General features: G+C 61.1%; 1 protein-coding gene across 7 annotated transcripts; it reads right to left on the minus strand.

The window, feature by feature from the left end:
* Positions 1–624: 624 nt before the first annotated feature.
* Positions 625–20538, minus strand: PCNX3 (pecanex 3). Of its 7 annotated transcripts, none has more exons than XM_057506901.1 (36): positions 20074–20522; positions 19697–19837; positions 19143–19330; positions 18803–18902; positions 18638–18677; positions 18435–18530; positions 17088–18215; positions 16485–16608; positions 16224–16402; positions 15696–15786; positions 15182–15317; positions 13840–13982; positions 12885–13038; positions 12566–12598; positions 12153–12324; positions 11940–12050; positions 11542–11633; positions 11277–11386; positions 10997–11102; positions 10800–10892; positions 10497–10647; positions 9527–9671; positions 9024–9201; positions 7933–8041; positions 7644–7773; positions 7247–7305; positions 6936–7151; positions 6195–6448; positions 3621–3851; positions 3366–3469; positions 2929–3076; positions 2600–2830; positions 2248–2522; positions 1722–1855; positions 1349–1647; positions 625–1272 (listed from the first exon to the last, which is right to left on the minus strand). In XM_057506901.1, exons 1-36 carry the CDS (start codon positions 20170–20172, stop codon positions 1078–1080), a joined length of 6195 nt encoding a protein of 2064 aa, XP_057362884.1. In that variant the 5' UTR covers positions 20173–20522; the 3' UTR covers positions 625–1077. The 7 variants fall into 7 exon arrangements, with proteins under 7 accessions (XP_057362884.1, XP_036784991.2, XP_036784974.2 ...); XM_036929096.2 differs by having other exon boundaries at positions 13840–13961; positions 20074–20521; XM_036929079.2 differs by having other exon boundaries at positions 13840–14000; positions 20074–20518.
* Positions 20539–20620: the final 82 nt, after the last annotated feature.

The raw sequence follows: 20620 nt of genomic DNA on the forward strand, positions 1-20620 counted from the left end.
GAGCCTCCTGCCGCGGGAAGCGCAGCGGGTGGGGATTCGACTGCCGGGCGGTCGGCCTGGGCGCGCAGTCTGAAGGCCCGACCTGAGCCGGGAGGGCCCAGCGAGCTACGGGGCCTCCAGCCCTCGGCTGAGAAACGCTAAGAGTACCCGCCTTCCGGATCAGCTGGGAGGGCTGACTTGGACACGAGCGCCCAGCTCCGGCTGCTGCACAGCGGGTGCTCCTTATAAGCACTTGCTAAGCCCTGGGCCCTGCTCTACACATGCTTTCATTTACTCTTAAAACACCTTAGATAGGTGTCACCTCTTATGCATATCTGGAGAAATTGGAAATGGCTCCGGCTAAGGTCAAGGCTCTTCATTGTAGGAGTCAGCCACTGGAGATGAAATCTTTAAATACATGGGGGTGAGAAGGTGAACTTCAGATCAAGGCTTGAAAAGGGAATAAGCTTGTGAGGAAAGGGGAACTAGGCCTTCTTGGTCTGGCCCCACCTTGGTCTGACCTTGATCTCCCTCGGAACCCAGCCCCACATCCTTCATCCCCCTCTTCAGGCTCATCCACCCTGACCTGGCCATTTTCTCTACCCTCCACCCAAATATTCCTACATAGAAGAATAAACCACCAACCAAAATCAAAAATAGTGTTATTAATTCTGGTATCTCCGAAGCACGAAAAACAAAAAATTCAAAGAAAAAGGAAAAAACCCACCCTTCCCACATTTCAGCCCCAGGTCCAGGCCGAAGGGCTGCCCCTGCAGGCAGTGCAGTTCCCAAGAGCCGAGTCAGTCCTGGCCACGGGCTTGAAGAGGGACCAGCCCATGGGTTTGGCTCTGAGGGCCTGGCTGGGAGGCTGCCTGCTTCAGTTTGGGGAGCCCAGGCCCTGGACTAAGGTTGAAAGATTAGGGGTCAGCATCAGAGGTCTGGGCTGCTCAGTTCTGGTGCTCTGGCTAAGGCAGCCAGAGGTCAGGGTTCAGATGTGGAAGCCAAGGCCACTCAGCCCTGTGGTCCAGCAGAGAGGGCCAGCAGCTAGGGGTCCAAGTTACCGAACCCTGGGCTGGGATCCGGAGGGCACCAGGCTGCTCAGTACTGATGCTCCAGCAAGGGCTGGGCAGCAGGGCTCTCGCGCTCCTCAGCAGGGGCAGGCCAGTCACCGGGGGCCCCAGTGGGTGTGCCACTCTCGGGTTCAGTGCTGTCCAAGCAAGGAATGTCCTGGGCTGCTCTGGGGGGTGAGGCGTTGGTGCTGATATCTGGACTGAGGCTGAGGTCTAGGGGCACCTGAGGGAGGACAGAGGGGTTGGTGGAGGAGCAGACCTGAGCTGCCCAGGATCCAAACCTCCCATAGGACCCTTACCTGAGATTTGGGGGTGCCTCCTTTGGGGCTCCCTGAGGCTGGCTCCCCCTCGGATCCCCCCAGCCCCTTCCGACCTCCCAGGCTCCACTTCCCACTGGAACCCTCAGAACTGAGGAGACCAGGGCCAGGGGGCCTTGAGGGCCGGGGACCCTCAGTGGGGACAGGTGAAGCAGGGGTTGGTCCAGGGAGCCGAGGGGGTGGCCACTGCAGCAGAGGTGGGGGGCGCCCGTCACCAGAGCCACTCAGGGAGGACCGAGGGCCCCAGCCAGGGCCTGGTGGGAGGGGTTGGTCACCACTGCCTGTGGGAGACAGATAAGAGCAGATCTCAGCTAGGCGGTCCTCACCCCGGTTCAGCCTGGCCTTGCCGACTCACCTGCTGTGTTCTCAGGCGTGGGGTGTGCCAAGGGGGGGTTATTGCTGAGGGTGGTCAAGCCACCACCTCCGCCACAGTCTGAGTCGTCCACATTCCCACCGCTGTTGCAGCCAGCACCACAGCCCTTATGAAGCCTGGTTAGGGTTGGGGGGGAGGGGCGGGCAGAGAAGAGGCTGGCATGGGGAGGGACAGAGACCTCACAAGTCCCTAGCCCCAGGACAAGTCACCTAACATCTTTGAGGTCCAGGGTCCTGTCTTTCAAGAGATTTTGGTATCTACTTTGCAGAGTCTTTTGGGCATTATCAATGGCTCTTAAGGCTGAAGGCCACCTTCAGCTCTGGGGGTGGGGGGCTGGCACAGGGTGGAGTCAGGTCAGCCTGAGAAGGGGCTGGTCAGCTCTAGGGGCTCAATCCTGGCTCCAGCACCTCCTCCCTCTGAGACCGAGGAGGAAGCTGCATTACCTATCAGCTTCAGCTTCCTGCTCCATGACCCCAGGCCCACAGGCCAGGATGCGGTCAGGGCTCACCTCTCCCAGCTGTGCAGAAGCCAGCGGGCGATGGCGCCCAGGCTGACGGGGCCACCCCACAGCGCACGCAGCTGGGGATGGCTGCCGGCCAGAGAGGTGGTAAGGGGTGACACGTAGATGGGGTAGCCCAGCGGCTGGTCACAGGAGGAATTGATCATGTTGCGGAGTGCCTGCTTGGCGTTCTGGATACTGCCACGCTCGGGGTTGCGGTTGCGCAGGAACACCAGCTCCTGCTGCTGTCCAGCCCACAGGCCACGCACACACTCGCGATTCACCTGCAGGAGGCCACACACACAAGCGTGAGGGGGTTGGTGCCAGGAAGGGGGCCAGGTCAGGGGTGAGCCATCCCCACCTTGATGACTCGGAAGCTCAGGTGGCGCCGGTTGAGCATGATGATCTTGTACTCGTCGGAGGCATCATCCAGGACATGGCGCAGCGCCAGCAGTGAGGGCGTGTTGCTGAGGATGGCACTGCGCCAGGCGGGGTCACCCTCGTGCGAGATGACCAGCCGCTCCTCATTGGCCGCGATGGCATCATACAGGGCAGCTGGCTCCTCATACTCATCTGGGGATGTGAAGTGATCCTGCAGGGAGGCAGGGAGGGCTGGCTCAGTGGCCCCTGCCCTGGGGAGGGGCTGATCTCCCACACCTGCCCACCCTGCCCAGGCACACCTCTCCCCACCTGGTGGAGCTTGAGGGCCATGCGAACCCCAGGTGCCACCACGCGATGAAGCAGGTCCATGTCAGCAAAGACCCACTCATCGCGTGGGGAGGTGATACGGAAGTCCCCCTTGAACAGGGCGTGCAGGCCGTAGAGGAAGGGCTCCAGGCTGGGGAAGACCAGGAGGTGCGCATGAAGGCTTCTACAAGCAGGGACCCGGGCTGAGCCCACTCTTCGTCCTGGGCTTGTCTCCCCATCTCCACAAGTCGGCCCGCCTCTGCCCAGGCCCCTCACAGAGCGGGAGGATCAGGCAAGGCCGTGACTGGGAGGCACCTTGCCATGGAGAAGAGCCACACCAGAAGAAGGCTGATGTGGTTCCTGGGGGCCCCTGGCCTGGAGGTCTTCAGGGAGGACTGGAGGGGAGAGCAGCGGCCCTGGCTGGGCCTGTGGGCACTCACCTGGCAGACATGCTGTGTGAGGCTGTCCCCAGGGCCCGGCGGCCCAGCACACATAGGCCAAAACACAGCGTAACCAGTGGCGAGTTCCAATCCTGATCCACGGGCTGTGGCACAAAAGACCCCAGTCCCCAGAGCCCAGCTCAGACCCAGCCACAGAACTTGGGGTGGGGCTGGGGCCCAGGCCGAGAGAGCTGAGGGTGTGAGAACAGGGGAGAGGGAAGGCAGAGGGCAGCCCCGGGGCGGGGGTGGCCGGACCTGGCCGCGCCGGGAGGCGCAGTACTGGATCCACTCGAGGTGTGCTGCGCAGAAGGAGGGCAGCGAGAGTCCAGAGAGGCGGAGGTCATAGTCCTCGTCTACGCTCAGCAAGAAGGTGGGGTCTGAGTCAGCATAGCCAGGTGCCCGCACAGGCCGCAGAGCTGCTGTGATGCCCTCGTGGCTCAGCCATGCCTCCAGCTTTGGCGAGCGGCTCACGTAGTAGATGATGCTCTGGAAGGAGAGGGCAGCCATCAGGGCAGGGCCAGTGACTGCGGTAGTGCCCTCACCCTGGCTGCTGGAGGTGAAAGCATTAGGGTAGAGGTTTCTAGCTAAGGTCTGCTTCCTAGGACACCCACCACTGAGTGTTCCACCTCAGCTCCCTCAAGTCATGTGGGCAAGTCTGCTCCCCTCCGTCATGCCAGAAAAGAGGAGCAAAAAAGCAGACCAGAAGCCCCCCACCTCAGTGGGTTCCCCACTGTGGCAAGTGTTTCCATGCCTGCCTCAGCAGATGCCCCGTCTATACGGGAAGCCAGGGCCCAGACTGGTGACAGTCTTGCCCGTGAGGCAGAGCAGACCGAGCTGGGACTAGAGCCCTAGGACCTTCAACACCATGATGCTGTGGGACCCAAATCTCAGGAGGCCTTGGAAGGTCAGGCCCAAGTAGTGGGGCTTCCTGGAGGCCTGCGGGGCCTAAGTACCCCTGGGCCACAGGTCCCCTTAGGCAGCCGAAGTGCGTATGACAGCCACAGGGCCTCCCCTCAGAAAAAAGCAGAGGCACAGCATCCTGTGCCCAAAGTCAGGGGCTGCTGGACCCCTTAAGAGACTGCTCATTTCTCAACAGGAGTGTGGGCAAACGGAGAGGAGCTTTTGGAAGGTAGGCAGCTGGTACACCAGGATGGATGGGCAGTGAGGCCAGCAGCTGGCAGCCAGCAGTTATGGGATTCCATGTGCCACTGTGGGATGGAGCCGGGGTGGGCCCTCTGCCTGGGTAGAGGTGGGAAGTCCAGAGCTGGTGAGGGTGGTGCAGCTGGCCAAGAACAGAGGGCATCAAGGCAGCAGGTGTCCAGCAGGGTGGCTCTGGTGGGCATGCAGGCCCTGCAACCTCCCCACCATCCCCCTGACCCTGCCCTTCACAGCCCCGGCTCGTCCTTCCCAACTTGGCCCCATGTCTTTGGTGGAACTTCAAGGTCCTCAGGACACCTCTCCCCAGCTCAGATTCTTCCCAGCCGGAGGCAGCTGTGGCCGTGGCAAGTTAGCTGCCCTAGGGGACAATAAACTTGGCAGGTTCATCATCTCAGCCTGCCAGCCCAGGCCTGGCTGGCCGCCAGGGACACACCCACGAGAAAGCTACACTGGCCTGCAGCCGGGCTTGCACAAGAGAGCAGGGTGGCCTGGGCTAGAGCACCTCTCCAGAGATGGGGGAGAAAAGTGGATGGGATTGTGACCCCCAGGTGACTCGGAGCTGGGAATGTCCCTATCTGGACCCTAGTTTCTTTCATGGTGAAAGTGAGGGATGGGGAGCTCACAAACCCTTCTCTATGAGTAGATGGATGGAGGAGAAACCAACACAGAAGTTACAGCTTCTTTGTATTCTGTGTATATGACAAAGATGGGACAGTCAGTCCTGGAGAGAGCCTCAGCTGGGCAGGTACGCCAGGGCCCCAGCAGGTCACTCCTCCAGGCCCCGCCCAGGGAACTGCAGGGCAGACGCTAGGAGGACAGGAGGGGACCTGAGCTGTGACCACCAAGCCACCCAACTCCTATAGAGCCCTTGTTCTGGGGCCACGAAGCCTCATCACTCCTGCCATCTCCCCGAACTACCATAATCCCTACTTCTCAAAAGGGTACACTGAGGCTCAGCAAGGGGGGTGACACCCCAGGCTTCTCAGAACCCAGTCCAGGGCTCCATCCGGACCCCACACTGCTCACAGCCAGCAGGTGCTTGGAGCGCCCACGCGCCCACGCGGGGGCAGGGAGGCCCAGGCCTGGGTGGAAACTGGCTCGGCCACTTTCTGGATTGAGGCCTCGGGCAAATCGCTTCCCCTCCGCCCACAGCTGAGACAGGTGGCCCTCTCCTGAAGGGTGTGATAGGCTTTACCCAGCCCACGTGAGGTGCCTGGGACAGAGCCCACCCCTTGGTAAGCACCTTTGCTTGGCAGCTGCCCCAACAAGTATCTTTAATGCCACCACCATAACCATATCATCACTCTGTGCTGGCAGGACACAGGGCAAGGGCCTGGGGGTCTAGAAGGCTGCCCTCAGCAACTGCCCCTCTGGAATCAGCAGCCCAGGGAGAGGCTCCATGCACACGCTGCCCACCTGCCCCTAGTTCTCACTGCCCATGGCAAGCCTTCTGGAGGAGCGTGACAGAGAGACCCTCACCCTGGGTGCACCTGTCAGCCACGCAGGCTGCTGGGGCCCCTGAGGCTTGCTGTCCAGCAGTGGGTGGCACCTCAGAGGATGCTAAAACTCTCAGAGGTCTGTTTCCTTTCAAAACAGGCTGCCACTGACCCAGAAGATGACACCCAGGAAACCCATGGTCAGTGAGCGCTCACCAGGGCCCCACCACCGTACCTTGACATAGTAGGTGATAAGGATCTTGCGGAGGTCAAAGACCTGCAGCATGGAGGCGGCGTTGTTGTCGCTGATGCTGTAGCCCTCCAGCACATACTTGCTGGCTGTCACCTCCCAGGCCAGCCAGCGCTGCCCAAAGGCAGCATTGAAGGACAGGACCCGAGGCAGGTGGCCAGGCTCGCAGCAGCAGCAGCCCTCATCCTCCTCCACGCCCTCCGTGATGGCCTCCACCTCGCGCTGCTGGCAGTAAGTACCTGCAGGGGGGTGGACGGTGCCCAGTCAGAAGCCACCGGGACACAAGTGCGGCCTCCTGCCCAGCAAGTGCCCAGGCCTGGGCCACCCCCTCCCCAGGCAGCTGCCTAGGTAAATGTAACTAAATGAACAGGTGAACAGAAGGCCGTGTTGACTCCCCCACAGCCACAGTAAAGACTGAGGCTCAAGAAGTGGCTTGCTGGGGTTCACAGTGCTCAGGAGCCATGCTCAGGGCACCTCCGCACCCTTGGAGGCCTCTTCTGAAGCTGGCATCTGGCCTGTTCAGTCACTGTGGACCCACAGCCATGGCAGGGACAGGGTGTGGTCAGAGGAGACCCTGCCACCTCACTGCTCAGACTGGGAAACCCAGGCCAGGAAGGAAGCGTGCCTTGTTCAAGGTCACCAGAGCACCAAGGCGCAGCTGGGCAGAACGCAGCCCTCCTGCAGTGGAAACCCAATGCTCCGCGCCAGCCTCAGGCCCACGCTCACCCCGGAACTCAAGGCCGCGCAGCTGGAAGGTGATGAGGCCGTTGCCAACCTCGATGAGGTGCACCAGGGCATTGAGGTAGTCGGAGGCCAGGACAAAGCAGTCCCCAGGGCCATAGTTGCCCCAGCGGCCCAGCACCAGGTCCCCACACAGCGTGTGCTGCAGCGAGCGTGTCAAGTGCTCATAGAAGATGGAGTTGAGGTTGTTGTCATCAGCGCCTGGGGCCCCACACAGATAAAGGGACAAAGTGACCAGTGAAGCTCCCTGCCCGGGGAGGCCCCGCCCTACAGCCCCCTGGACGCCGGGTACACACCGGGGTTCCGGTCCAGCTGTGTGACCAGGCGGGTGTTGGAATGATCCACACGTTTAGTGCTGTTCAGAGAGAATGAGCGTGGCACAGTTGGCCAGGAGGGTGAAGCTGCTCAGGGTTCAGATGCCAATCCCACTGGCCCACCCAGCCTCTCCGTGACCAGGGCACTGAGCCTCAGGGAAATGAGGGGGCTCACCCAGGACCACGTGGCCAGGAAGCGTTGGCATGGTTTCAGTTTCACCTTCATCAGATCAGCCACCCGAAGCCCACTGTGCCCAGGCACTCAGCACCCCATCCAGCCTGGGCTCCAAACTCTCCCACCCTCCCAGCAACCTTCCCGCCTGGCAGCTCTGCTTCCCCAGGGTCCCTAACTGACGCGGCCATCTTCCATGAGACTCACTTGTAGTCGCGCTCCCAGAACTTGAGGGGCCGTGCGTAGGACATAATGAAAACAGCGCTGCCCAAGAGGGGGTTGAGTGGGGTGGAGAAGAGCGCGGAGAGCAGGGCCTGAACGAACAGCATGGCTGAGTCTGGGCATGAGTCAAGGAGGCAGCAGGTACACAGGACCCTCCCCAGCTTCTCTCACCACCCCTCGACCCCTGCCAACCTGCCCCGCACCCCCGTATCCCAGGCCACAGCCTTCCCCGCACACCCCAACCCAGGCAGGGCGGTGGGGGCAGGTCGGGTACGTGGCACAGCAAAGGGCTGGGCAAAAGCGTGGAAAGCCGAGCCCCAGGTGATCTGCCAGGGCGCGATGTAGGTCAGCACAAAACGCAGCTTGTACAGCAGGTCCCACAGCTGGCAGGGTCAGGTTGGGGAGAAGCAAGAGATATACAGGTCATTCACAGAGGTGGGGTCTACCGAGTTCCCCACTGGCTGCCCATATGGGAGCCCAGCTCAAGATCCCGCCCAGCCCTGTCTCTCTGGGCCTGTCTCAAAACGCCTGTTGCAGTGAGCAACACCCAACAGAGCAACCACTCAAATGGGGCATTAGCCATTTAGTACCCACAACCACCCTAGGAGCTCCCTATTACTGTCCCAGCTCACAGGTGGAAAAGTTGAGGTTCAGAGAAAGCAGAGCAGGTAAACAACTTGCTCAGGCCACGACACTCGGTCAGTGATAAGGGGCCTTGACTCTGGCACTGACTGTCAAGACAGTCGGAGGCCCTGCCCGCAGAGGGGGACAGACTTTGGCTCTCTACCATCCTGGGCCAGAGCAGAAAACCAGACTAAGATGCCCACGTGAGAAAAAGGCTCAGGCCTGTGCTGGGGCCCCACTGCAAGCCTCTAGCATAGTGCTAGGGAAAGGTCATTTGTTCAAAGTGACCCCACAGCCCCTGGCCAGAGAACCCCACAGACTGGCAAAGCAGTTTGGGTATACCTGGACCCCAGGGGCTTCTTCAACCCAGCTCTTCACTGCTCTCCTGGGCCATGGCCAGCAAAGGGGCAGAGGCCAAAAGGTTGGTGTCCAGAGAACAAGGCCAAGTCCTAACTATTAAGTACCGTGATTTAGAGAAAGGGCTGTAAAGTCAGACAGACCTGGATCCAAGTCCTGGCTGGCCACCAACTCTCTGGGGGACCCAAAGCAAGTCACTTAACTTCTTTAAGCCACAGCTTCCTCGCTGCTCAGCAGAGCTGCTGTGAAGGCCCACGCACAGCGGGGCTGACATGGGGCGGCAGCTAGGAGGGCCGCAGGCCCCTGGTGCCACCCTCCCCGACTGAGGCAGCAGTTCTGCTCCCGCCGCACGGCGCGGAGCCTGCAGCACGGCCCTCAGCTCACCTTACTGCAGAGCAGGGACATGAGGAAGTAGTCGAGCAGAAAGCCCTGAGAGAGGCGCGGACAGTCGAAGTGGAAGAGCAGGACGGTGAAGGCCAAGGTCAGGTACTGCTGGGGCGGGCAGCAGAAGGCCGAGCGCAGCAGCTTCAGCCCAGCCACCGTCATCAGCAGCGCCCGGCAGCTGCAGGCAGGGAGCAGGTGTCAGGCACAGGCAGAGGCTCTGGGGGCAGTGACGTGTGGGTGCCCACCCCTCGCTGGCCCCTGCTCTTTGGACCAGTAACTCTTCGTCTCTGCCTTCTAAAGAGATCGCCCCCTTTAGGCACACTTGGAGGACGTGTCTGCTTTCAAGGAGGCAACCATATCAATGGAAAATATGTCAGGAGCTGGGGTTCTACTCTAGCTTACTGGACAACTGAGGTAGGTGTCATTCCCTCCCTGGGCCTCAGTGTCCCCATGTGTCTCATGGGACTGCAGACGGGATGGTGGAATGGTGGGGAGGTCCTCACTAGAGGCAGAACTTGTCCGGGTAGGTGACGACAGTGTGGGCATCCACTGTGAGGGCATTGAGCACCACGGCAGGGTAGATGAGGTACTTCTCGACACACTGCAGGCTGGCATACAACTTCTCAAACCACATCACCTGGGCTGCGCCTGCAACAGAAAGCAGGCCTGTTGGCAGCCCCTGGCCCTACCCACTCCTTCCCACTGCAGGACTAGGACAAAGGCACTCTTGGAGGGAACCTGGCGGTAGGGCAAGCCATGGGATGTGCTACTCTGGCTCCCAGAGACTTTGTAGGGGAGGCTGGTCTCTGGCAGCTCAAATGAGGGCAATGAGGTCTGTGGAGGGCAGGCCAGGGGCTTAGATCAGGTGCTCTGCCCATCTGGCTGCCTGTGAGAAAAAGGCTGACGAGCACATCTCAGATGCCCACTGGAGCCAGGCAGGCTGGGTGAAGCCTAGGGACATGGTGAGGTGCAGGGCCTTCCTGAAGGGGCCGCTGCCACTTGGCTTGAGTTTGATCAAGCCACACGGGGATGCTGGCCAAGTGGGCAGAATTTTTCATCATTTAAAAAAACAAGGGATGTGGACCTTTATGTGACAATCCAGATGATTAAATATTCAAGGATGTCTTCACTGCACAGCCCTAGTGAAAATGTGTGCCAGGCAGAAGTGGCCTCTTGGTGGCCACTCTGTAATTCTGGTCAGGAGGGCCCTCCCAGGCTCTAGAATCCTACTTTTTCCATCTCCTCAGAGAAAACAAGGAGGGCAGGACCAGGGCAGAGCAGGGAGGGTGGGAGTGAGCACAGCAGGCAGGAGGGCCCACGGGGCAGTGCAGGGCTGCAGGGACAGGGTAGCCTGGGCAGAGGCTGCCCCCTGCTGGCACTCTGAGCCCAGGGGGCCAGGCTCCAATCAGGCTGCAGGTCAGCCAAGAAAGCAGGGCGGGCAGTGAGGGGCTGCAGCCCAGGGCGGGCACTCACCGCGCACTTCGTACTGGCTGTACTCCAGCGGCTTCAGCACAGGCTGGGACAGGCAGAACCAGGGCAGCTGCTTGCGGAGCTGCGGCAGCAGGTAATGTGTGAAGAAGCCCACGGCCCCAGCCAGCGCGTACAACACGAAACCCAGCACCGACTGCAAGAGGCAAAGGCAGGGGCTCAGCTAAGGGAGCAGGCCAAGGGGCCAGGGAGGCTGGGAAAGACATGAGGCCCTGGCTACCCAGGGCCCTTGGGTGGAGCAGGCCCCTCAAAGGCCAAGTGGGAGTGGGTGGCATGTACCACACTAACCTTCAGGGCGATGAAGACGGTGCTGGCGCTGATGGCGAAGGTGAGCACAGCGATCACCGCACACATCACCAGGTCAGAGTGCAGAACTTCACGCTGCAGGGCCAGCAAACAGGCCATTGGGTGCCCGCCCCCAGGGGCTTACCACACCCCCTCGCAGCCCCACCCGCAGAGCAGAACCCCCGACTCCTGCGCCTCACCACTGACTGGCGCATCTTGTCTGGAAGTGGGTCTGGCGGCTCGGCCCGGGCTGTCTCTAAGCTCCGTTCCTCCAGCTCAGGGAAGAGCTTGCTCCGGACCAGAGACCTGTGGTGGGTAAGAGGCGGGGGCCCAGGTCTGGGGAGGCTGCTGCTTCTCCTCCCACAGGCCCCAGGGTCAGTTGGTGACAGGCACATGCACAGGCCCACTCTCCCACCCCTGCCATGCACAGACACACAAACACACGTGTGTGCGTGTGGGCAGGCACATGCAGGGACCCACCAGAGCACGGTGGGGTCACTGCTCTGCCGGCTCAAGTGGTAAGACAGCGCCACCAGGAGGCCACAGAAGACCGAGAAGAGGACAGGGACGTGCTGCTCTGGCCAAGGAGTCTGGGGAGAAAACCCATGCTGGTCAGGGAAGGCGAGGCTAAGCACTGGGGCTGGGCTGCCCCCCATGGGAGAAGCCACTGCAGAGCCCCGTTCACAGCCTCGTCCCAACAGCCCCCTGGGCCCAGCATGCCCCCCAGCCCACAGGTCACTCCTACCTTGATGGCCCCAAGGCAGAAGCCGTAGAGCAGGGCAGCAGCCAGCAGGCTGCGGGAGAGGCTGAAGACCGCGGTGAGCGGGCTGGTGGCAGCTGCCAGGTAAGAAACAGCAGCTAAAGCCCGACCTCCTACTGCTGCCCCCCACTACCCCACGCTGGCCGCCCTAGGACCCCATCCTCTGCTCCCAAGCCCTGAGGAGCCTTCAGAGCCCCTGGCATTGCCAGGCTGAAGCCATTTCCCTGGGGTGGGGAGGGAAGGAGAGGAAGGAAAAGGAGGGAGGAGACGGAGGTTTGGGATACGTGGTAGATGCCAGGAAGAGGCTCGACAAGGGACCAGCCTGCGCAGCTAATCTACGGCTCCTCCTGGGCTCCCCACTGCCTCCAGACCCCGCAACATACCTGTGCCCCCAAAGCCATGCATGTCTATCTGCTCCAGCAGGTACATGAGGCAGGTATTGACCTGGGGCAGGAGGCCCAGGAGGAAGACGAACGGGAAGCACAAGGTGAACACTGGCCGGGAGGGGAAGCAAACACCCGGTCACGGTGGGCTGCCCCTTGGCCCACCCTTGGGGCCGCACTCCCCCAGGCCTCCTCGGCCCTGCCCAGTCTCACCAGTGGCCACGTCACGGGCACAGAAGAAGAAGGAGGCGGAGAAGAGGGTGAGGCCGTAGAGGGAGACGGGCGGGAAGGGCTGAGCCGAGCCCAGGGCATCCAGCAGCCAGATGAGGAGACAGCAGATGCAGAAGTAGACGGGCCGACTGTACGCAATCACCCAGTTGTGGCCCTGGGGAGTGGGCCCGTGAGGAGCCGGGCCTGCCCCGCTCACCACCCGGCACACACACACTCGCGCCCAGCCCTGGATCCCAATTAAGAAGCCTGGCAGCATGAAGGCAACAGGACCGAGGATCTGGGGCAAGAGAGGTGGTGAGGGGGCCCTGCACCCCCTCCCGGCCCCCTTCACACCCGGTCTCAGCCCCGCCTAGGGCCCAGGCCAGAGCCTCCTGGGGAGAGGTGCTGGTACTCACATGCATGGGAGATGCCGCATCAGGCTGCACACTCTGGAAAGAGACAGGAGTTACGTTAGCAAAGAGAGCCAGCACCTATGGGAGGGTCAGAGGCCCCACGGCCTGCTCAGTGCCACTGCTGGGCCGGGAGGAGTGCCCAGGGCAGGACCCTGAACTGTCCAGAGCCTCGGTTCTCTCATCTGTTAGATGGGGAGCTGGCTTTGGGGGATCGGAGGCATCTGATCTCCTTTCTAGCTTACCCCCCTCAAAACGGGTCATGGGAAGAGGGCATCTGGGAAGAGGTGAGTAGGGGAAGGAGACCCAGGGAGCCAGGCCCGACCTTGAGTAGAGAATACTGGCAGGAGGCAATGACAAGGCAGAACTGGAAGACCCAGATGTCGCTGAAGAAGCCCTTGAGCAGCAACAGGTAGCCCAGGAAGGCAACAAGGCTGCTCAGGCCAACGCCGAGGATGTTCTCCACCAGCCCCCGAGTCCTGGAGAGGCAGCAGGGTCAGGGCACACCCACCGCCTCACCCACTAGGGGAGCAAAGGGGGGGCGGAGTGGGGGGCAGAGGATAGGACCCAGCCATAAAGGCCCATTCTGGGCCTGTGCCCAGGCCAGCCCTCACCCTCGGAGTATCTGAACTGATGACGTCTCAGGAACAGGGTCAAGCTACACCTGCTCCAGGAAGCCACCCCGTTGCTACCCTGCATCCCAATCTTTGACCCCTCTAGACTGAGGGCTCCAGGTGCCACCGCTCTGGACTTGCCCATCTCCAGCTCAGGCATCCACACTGGGCATACCACAGTTTACACAAGCAGTGCTCAATAAACACTGTTCACAGTGCCAGGGTACAGGAAGTCAAGACACGGGTTCTAGGCCCATGTCATCCACCCAGGCAACAAAAGTCACCTGACTTCTCTATCTGGCTTTCTGGACCTCAATCTCCCCTGAGAAACAGGGAGGCTGAGACAAATGGTTTGTGAGCTTTAGACTGGGGGACTCAATCTAATCAAACCTAACACAGAAGCAAATATAAATAAATGACTAACAGGAATAGTTTGTTTTGAGCAAACCATTGGGAGAGACAAGAGCACCATCTCCTAACCACCTTCCCATACCCCAGAGGCCCTAAGGAAACCCCACTGCAGACTCCAGAACTGAATGCACCCTCAGTGACCCCTAGCAGTTAGGTTCTCTGATGCCACGATGGCCTCCACACGTTCACAGGGTCCAGAGGGCCAGGAACCGGAGACATTCCAAAGACTGGGGGCTGAGGCAGGTGGGCACTCACCGGTCCAGCAAGGCCAGCAGGGCGAGCCGCTCGTAGCGCACAGAGGTCCAACGGCCAGGAAGAAGCCAGTACTTGTAGCTGTGCTGGGCACGGGGCAGTGCCTCCTCCATCAGCGTCTGCTCCTGGGATTCGTGCAGGGAGTCCTGGTCCAGCAGGTCAAACTGCGGTCCCCACAGCCGCGGCCATCAGCCCCTCGTCCCCAACATGGTCCATCCCCACGACCACCTCCCCCAGCACATGCTGGCTGCTTAGCCATTTTCTCCAGCACAGAAAGACCCCTCCATCTAGCCCTGGGACCCTCCATCTATAAAGGCCTGCTCCTTCCTCCAGGCTCCCAAGGTGCAGTTCAGTGGCTGCTAAGGACTGCTGGGGCTGCTGGGGGCCAGTTACAAGCTCCCACTTCCTGCCTCTTTCCTCCTGGGCTCAGTGAAATCTACTGTGTCTTTCGAGGCTTAAATCTACCGTCCTCCTGGACAGGTGCCATCAGGGTCACTCTGACCACGACCTGCAGCACACAGAGGGCAAGACCAGGTTGTAATGCCAGTGCTCTGAGGCCCCAGGTGAAATACTTAACCTCTCTGGGCTTCTCATGTTCTTTATTCAACAAATACTCCTGGGACACAACTATGGGCCTACCCCCGTGATGGGGCACAGGACCGCAACGGAGAGTCAAGGACGCATGGTCCCTGCCTCCAGGGGTGGCCATCAGCTTTAGCAGGACCACGGTGCCTCTCCCAGAGATGGTTAAGGAGACTCAATGTATGAGAAAGGAGCACATGGGCTTCTGGGTGCCACCCACAGTCCATCTGTGGTGGTGGTGGTAGATGTGTGGATGCTCCTATAACTGCTCTTTAAACCCTGAGTCTACCTCATGCATTTATGGCATTTGTTATTACTTAGCCAACCACGTAAATTATTGTCCAGATTGGAATCTTTTAGAGGTAAAAAGAAGCATCGTTAAGAACATCGTTAAGAACATGTGAGATGACTATGACAGAGCACACACCCCAGGTCTGCGCCCAGCACAGGGAGCAGTACGGTCACCACCTGGGAAGCTGAGCTGCCCAGTGCGCAACTATCACTGCGACACCCAGCGTGTCAGAATAAAGACAATACTCCAGACGTTTTGTTGAAAACGTGAATAAGCGGTGCCTCAAACATTCAGATCCAGAGCCCGCACACCCTGTGCTAGCCAGCAAAGGCCAGGACAACACCTCAGGGCTGCTGGAGCCCTCAAGCAGAACAGCCTCCTGTCCCTCCTGGTACTTGGGCAAGTGCTCAGGGACCCACTCCCCCCCACTGCCCCCCCCCTGCAGTCCTGCCCCAACCGTGGGCTCCTCACCTCTGGGATCTCCAGGGGCACGCGGCGCACCTGCATGCCCTGCAGAACCACAGGCCTTGGCTGCAATAAGTTCAGGCTGCCCGCCGCCTCGGGGACATCAGCTGAGTGGAAGCTGGAGGAATGCGAGTGGCGGTCCCTGCAAGCACAGCAGCCGTGAGGGCTAGGGCCGCCAGCAAGCCCCAGGATGGGGTGGGGTTGAGTCCAAGGCCATGCCTTGGGGCCCAGGGGAGCTGCTTGCATACCCAGAAGCAGTATGGGGGTCTAGAGGAGACAGATGGCAGAGGTGCCTCCCTCCCAGGCCCAGGAAGCCTCCTGCTTGGAACTGTCATGTCCCTACAGTGCCAAGAAATCCTTGTAAGCCTGCCCCACCAGTGAAGAGACTGCTTCCCACCCTCCTCTTCTCCTAGAGGTCTGAGTTGCCAATGCCCCAGCCTAGCAAAGGAAGAGAGAAAATCCCCAGAAACGGTAGCCTACCAGGCTGCTGACCCAGAAGAGCCCAAACTTGGAGACTCACCAGGCTCCGTTGGCTGCCTGCTCCCCCTGCTGCCCTACGGGGTTCTCATAGCCGCCTCCAGCCAGGCCAAAAGTGTAGGAACGCCTCACGCCTAAGGAAGGGGTGTAGGACATTAAACAACAGTCAGGGACAGGCCAAGACCCAACTCACATGGGCACCAGGACCATCGAATAAGGAAGAACCCTGTACTGTGTCCCCCCAGATAGCAGCCCAGCCCCTGGGGACCAAGAGCTGGAGAGGACGGGGCCTGTAGATCAAGGGCCCAAGCCTTGCACTCTGCCCACCAGGGGCTGGGATCCCCATTCTACCACTCACTCGGCCCAGGACTCAGGCTACGCCTCAGGGAGGCCGCAAGTTTGACATTGGGCACTGCAGGTAAAGCAGTCATCACAGGGCTGAGGAGGGCAACGTGCCCAACAGAGTGAGCCCCGCTGCAGGGATGATGAGGACCCTCAGTCGGAGGGAATGAAAGGGGTGCTGGGCCTGCTAAGCTCTGAGGCTGGGTCATCAGACTGGGGAAGGGCTCACCGCTCTCATCATAGAAGTAGTGCACGGCACCCTCAGAGGTGTCATCAAAGGTGCAGGCCTCATGCACGTTGGCGCCAGCCCGAGTGAGCAGCAGTGAGGAGGCGAAGTGCAGGGCAGAGGGCAGCGTCAGCGCCCGGGAGTGGGAGGCAGCCCGGCTGCGCTGAGCTTCCTGCAGGCTGCTGGGGAGGGGTCAGCCCGTGGGTCAACACCGCTTGAGCCAGCTGGCCCCCACAGCCCTCTGACCAGCCGGCAGGTGCTCACCTGGGTGGTGAGCCCATGACAGAGGCTGGAGGGGTGGGGTTGCTGCCGGCATTGTGGCGTCTCCGGATGGCCTGGGTCCGCCTCACACTACTCGAGCGGTCCCGTTTGCCCATCTCCTCTGCCGCTGTCCAGAGAGAGACCCCCCAGCATAAGTGACTGAAGCTTGGACAGAGCCCGAGCAGTGGCGGCAGCAGCTCCCGTGTGGAACTAAAGGTCAAGCCTAGTCCAAGCAAGCCCTGCCTCTGGGGCCCTGCCAGGTCACCTAACCACCCAGTTTCCACACTTGGAAACAAGGACTCGATCTTTTCCGCCCCGCTGGTGGCCCGGAGGGGGCATGCAGAGGCTGAGCACTGTCCGAGGGCAGGGGCTTTGTGCTAACTGCACCAAGGACCTGGGCCAGAGGTCCGAGGTCTTGCTGCCTCAACTGCTCCACTGTTGGAGCCCTGCTCGTCAGAGAGGCTGGGCAGACCGTGCTCCTCAGCCACTGAGTCTACCGCCCTCAGCTCTGAGACACAGGCTGAGCTGACTCCGGCCAGGTGCTCTCCAGCCTGCCCCCCGCCTACGTAGCTCGCCCCCACTCCCAGCCCTAGAGCCCGCACTCACCTCCCCCAACGGCACCTTCCTCCTGCAGCTCCCCCCGCCAGCCGGGCTGGTTAGCAGCGGGTCCCCTGCGGGCCTCGGCAGGTAGCACAGTGGGCTCACCAGCAGCCAGCTCCACCCCTGCCTGGGCCTCCAGCTCAGCCTTGGAGCCAGCCAGGGGGGCCCTTAGGACATCACCCCCTGCCCCATCCATGCTCAGCACACGTGCATGTGTTTTGGCGCTGGCGGTACTAGGCGTCCGCTGGGTCCCATAGGGCCTCTTAGGGGGCACAGCAGTCCCCTCCTCAGCCCCATGGGGAGCCCTTCGCTTCCGGGGTCCCCCTGCTGCACCCCGGGAGCTCTCAGGGGAGTAGCAGGAAGTAGAAGAGGAGCTGTCAGTACTGTAGCGGCGCTGAGATCGAAGACTAGAGGCCGGGCTCAGTTCACTGCCCTCGCTGGTATCTTCATCCTCAAAGAAGCCCCCTGCTTCAAGCAGGGGCCGCCGAGGGGCACGGCCAGGTGGGGAGTGTCTTCTCATAGGTGGCCGCCGTTTGCTAGGCCGCAGCAGAGCCAAGTCCTTGGGCCGCACAACCAGGAGTGGCTCAGCCGGACCCGGTGGTGTCCCTGCTCCTATGACTGTGTCAAAGGAACGCAGTGTGTCATCTGAGGGGACTCCAGCATCTGGTGAGGCAGGCAGCTCAGCCTCAGAGGGGGGGTCTGTGTCGCTGCCCTCAGGGGCCTGCCCCCCAGGGGGGCTGTCCAGGTGGGTGGAGTTGGTCTTCTCACTCTTGAAGCTGCTCAATGTCTCCCTGTCAGTGCCACTGAAGCAGGAATCTGAAGAGCCAGCTTTCTGGGGCGTTGGCTCACCCGAGCCCCGCCGGTCGAGGGGCTGGTAGCCACTCGCTCCCCGGCGTTGTTCCCGTCGACTGCTGGTCCTCACCAGGGTCCGGTCAGGCCGGGTCAGGGTCAGGAAGCTCTTGCTCAGCTCCTGGCTGAGGCTCCCCTTCAGTAGAGGGCTCATGGGAGTGTCAACCACGCTGCTCCCACTCCAGGGGGCTCCATCTCCAGCGAGGGGAGAACGTTCTGAAGAGTCCGTGCTAGGGAGAGAGGGGTCTGGGGCAGCCCCCGGGGGCGTCTGGGGAAGGTCTCCAACTATCAGAAGAAAAGGAGACAGAAAATGAGAGAGCATGCCACCGAAGGAATGGGTGGCTAAGGGAGGCCTGTGGCCTCTACTTGCAAAGAATCCAGCTGGGCAAGACTCTGAGGAGGCCCCATGAGAAAGACAGAGAGCCCCAGGGGAGAAAAAGTTGGGGTGACTCAAAGACGAGACAACCAGTCTTCCCCAGCAAGCCCCCGCCATATTATGCTCACTCAGTTTTTCCTGTGAGCTCAACTTCAGCATCTCTCGGTCAGCTGAGGTGACAATCACGTTGTTGCTGCCCTGCTCCCGCACCAACTCCTTGATGTCTGCAACCGTGGCCCCGGAAGTGTCAGCCCTGTCAGGATCCCAAGGCATCTACATTCCACCCCTTGTCCCACATTATGACTGTCAGCCCTGAGCAGCAGCCACCTACCTCTTAGGGGGCCAGAGTCCTCCATCCGGGGCAACAACTCCTGAGTAGACAAAGAGAGGCATGAAGGAGCCAACAGAGCAGAAAGAAGTAGGCTCAGGACATACCCAAGGTGGGGACAGGCTCCCAGGAGAGGAGCGGGAGAGGCTGAGAGCCAGAAGCACTCACCGAGACCTGGTTGAAGCCAAACACAGAATGCTGGGAGCTACAGCGTACTGGGGGTGTGGAACTCACTTTCCGAAACACTGTCATCTCCACTCCAGGGTCCCTGGCAGTGGAGAAAAGCATTGCCTTTGATCTAACCTGCCTTCTCCATATAGTAACTTCCTCCACCATTCTCACCACTCCCTGCTTCTCAAGGGTCCCCTTACAAGTCCAGGGCCAACCGTGAAACAAGCACTCAACCCCTCATGGAGCCACTGTTCCCTGAGCCCCTCCTCTGTCCTCTCATGCTCAGGCCCATGCACCAAGATCCCTCAATTCCCAGCACAGCCTCTGTCCAACACACCTGGGCAGACTGCTGTCCCCCTGGGCAGGCTGTTCCTCCAGCTCCCCCATGGTGGAGTTGCGCTTCTCCACAATTTCGCCCTGGTCGAACATAGCATGCAGCCGATAGTTCACAGTCTTGATGGTAGCGAAGATGACAGCCACCACAAGGCAGTACACGCCAGCCACCATCAAGCTGGGGGGCAGGACCTGGAGGTGGCAGCAAGTCAGGTTCCTCCTCACACAGATGTGCCCCTATGAGGTGCATCTAGCACCATAGTCAAGGACAGGATTCACAAATTCACGAAAATGCATCACCCCTCCGTGTAACTAGTACAAACACCCCATCAGAGAGCTCTGTGTTTTAGCTGGAAAGATTAAGTCAGGGACTCAAGGTCACGCAGCTCAGAAAAGAAAGAATTTGGCCTCTCCCTTACACCCCCCAAGCTCTGCAGTGATTCTTCTCTCACACCGCAACACCCAGGTCACGGCCCCGAATCCCTGCCAGTTGCCACCCCTCCCTGACATCTGCCCTCTCCTTCCCAAGCCGAGTTACAGGTGGCGGCGGCGTCTCACCATGTACAGCAAGAAGGGAAAGGTGAGCAAGAAGATCCAGACATAGAGGTGGAAGCAGTTGGAGAAGGTGCTCTGGTGCGGATCGAAGAACCAACCGCCGGTGAGCGAGGCCCACACCCCCTGGCGCAGGATCTGCAATACCTGCGACCCCATGGCCCCGCCGCTGATGCGTGCGTCCCCCTCCCGGGACCCTCATGAGGGCGGCCCCCGGCCCATGCCCCGCCTGGCGCCCGAGGGCCCCGGGGCCCGGCCTTACGCTCACGCCATGGCCTCCCCCACCGGGGGAGAGTGGTCTGCGGAGCGAGGGTGCGGGAAGGGGGCGGGGCCGGCCGGGACAGTCAGCGGTGCGAGGCCTGGGCGCGGGGGTGGAGCCGCACCATAGGCGGGATCCGGGCCCCCACCCCCGGCCCAGAACTGCTCCGAGGGAGCGAGCCGGCGGGTAGGCGCGGGGCGGACCGAGCACCCGTCGGCTGCATCCAAAGGTGGGCGTGGGGTGGGTACTCCGGGGGTGTAGGCGACGGCTCCCTCGGCTCTGGCCCGGGGAGAGCCCCGGGACCCTGAGGTCCACTTCCGGGGTCACAGGTCACTCGCTTCGGGGTCCGAGCTCACCCCGCTCTTGCGGGAGCCGGCCCCAGGGGAAGGCCGGAAGAAGCTGCCGCGAGCAGCCAGCCTGCAGTAGCGCATGCGCCCGATGGGCCCAATTGGGACCCGGAAAAAGAAAACCTGACGGCACGAATGCGCAAGCGCCAGGAGGTGGTGGAGCGATTAGAAGCGGAGGATTGGGCGTGAGCAGAGTCCAGATTTTAAAGGAGACGATCCAAACTGTAGAAGCACTTAGAGCGCATGCGTACGTCTAGGCGGTGCCAACCTAGCGGGGACCTTTGGGCAGAACCGAAAAGATAGTTGATTGGCCACTGGCGGAGT

Source organism: Manis pentadactyla, chromosome 9, assembly GCF_030020395.1.
Source record: "Manis pentadactyla isolate mManPen7 chromosome 9, mManPen7.hap1, whole genome shotgun sequence".
NCBI classification, from domain to species: domain Eukaryota; kingdom Metazoa; phylum Chordata; class Mammalia; order Pholidota; family Manidae; genus Manis; species Manis pentadactyla.

What these genes read in the sequence shown, in the direction of transcription:
- PCNX3 (XM_036929079.2), bottom strand. Translation starts at nt 20,172, where the DNA reads ATGCAGCCGACGGGTGCTCGGTCCGCCCCGCGCCTACCCGCCGGCTCG. An exon ending in TGCCCCTGGAGATCCCAGAG is followed by an intron (nt 14,001 to 15,181) that starts GTGAGGAGCCCA and finishes TGGGGACCGCAG; the next exon opens with TTTGACCTGCTGGACCAGGA. An exon ending in ACAAGATGCGCCAGTCAGTG is followed by an intron (nt 10,893 to 10,996) that starts GTGAGGCGCAGG and finishes CTGGCCCTGCAG; the next exon opens with CGTGAAGTTCTGCACTCTGA.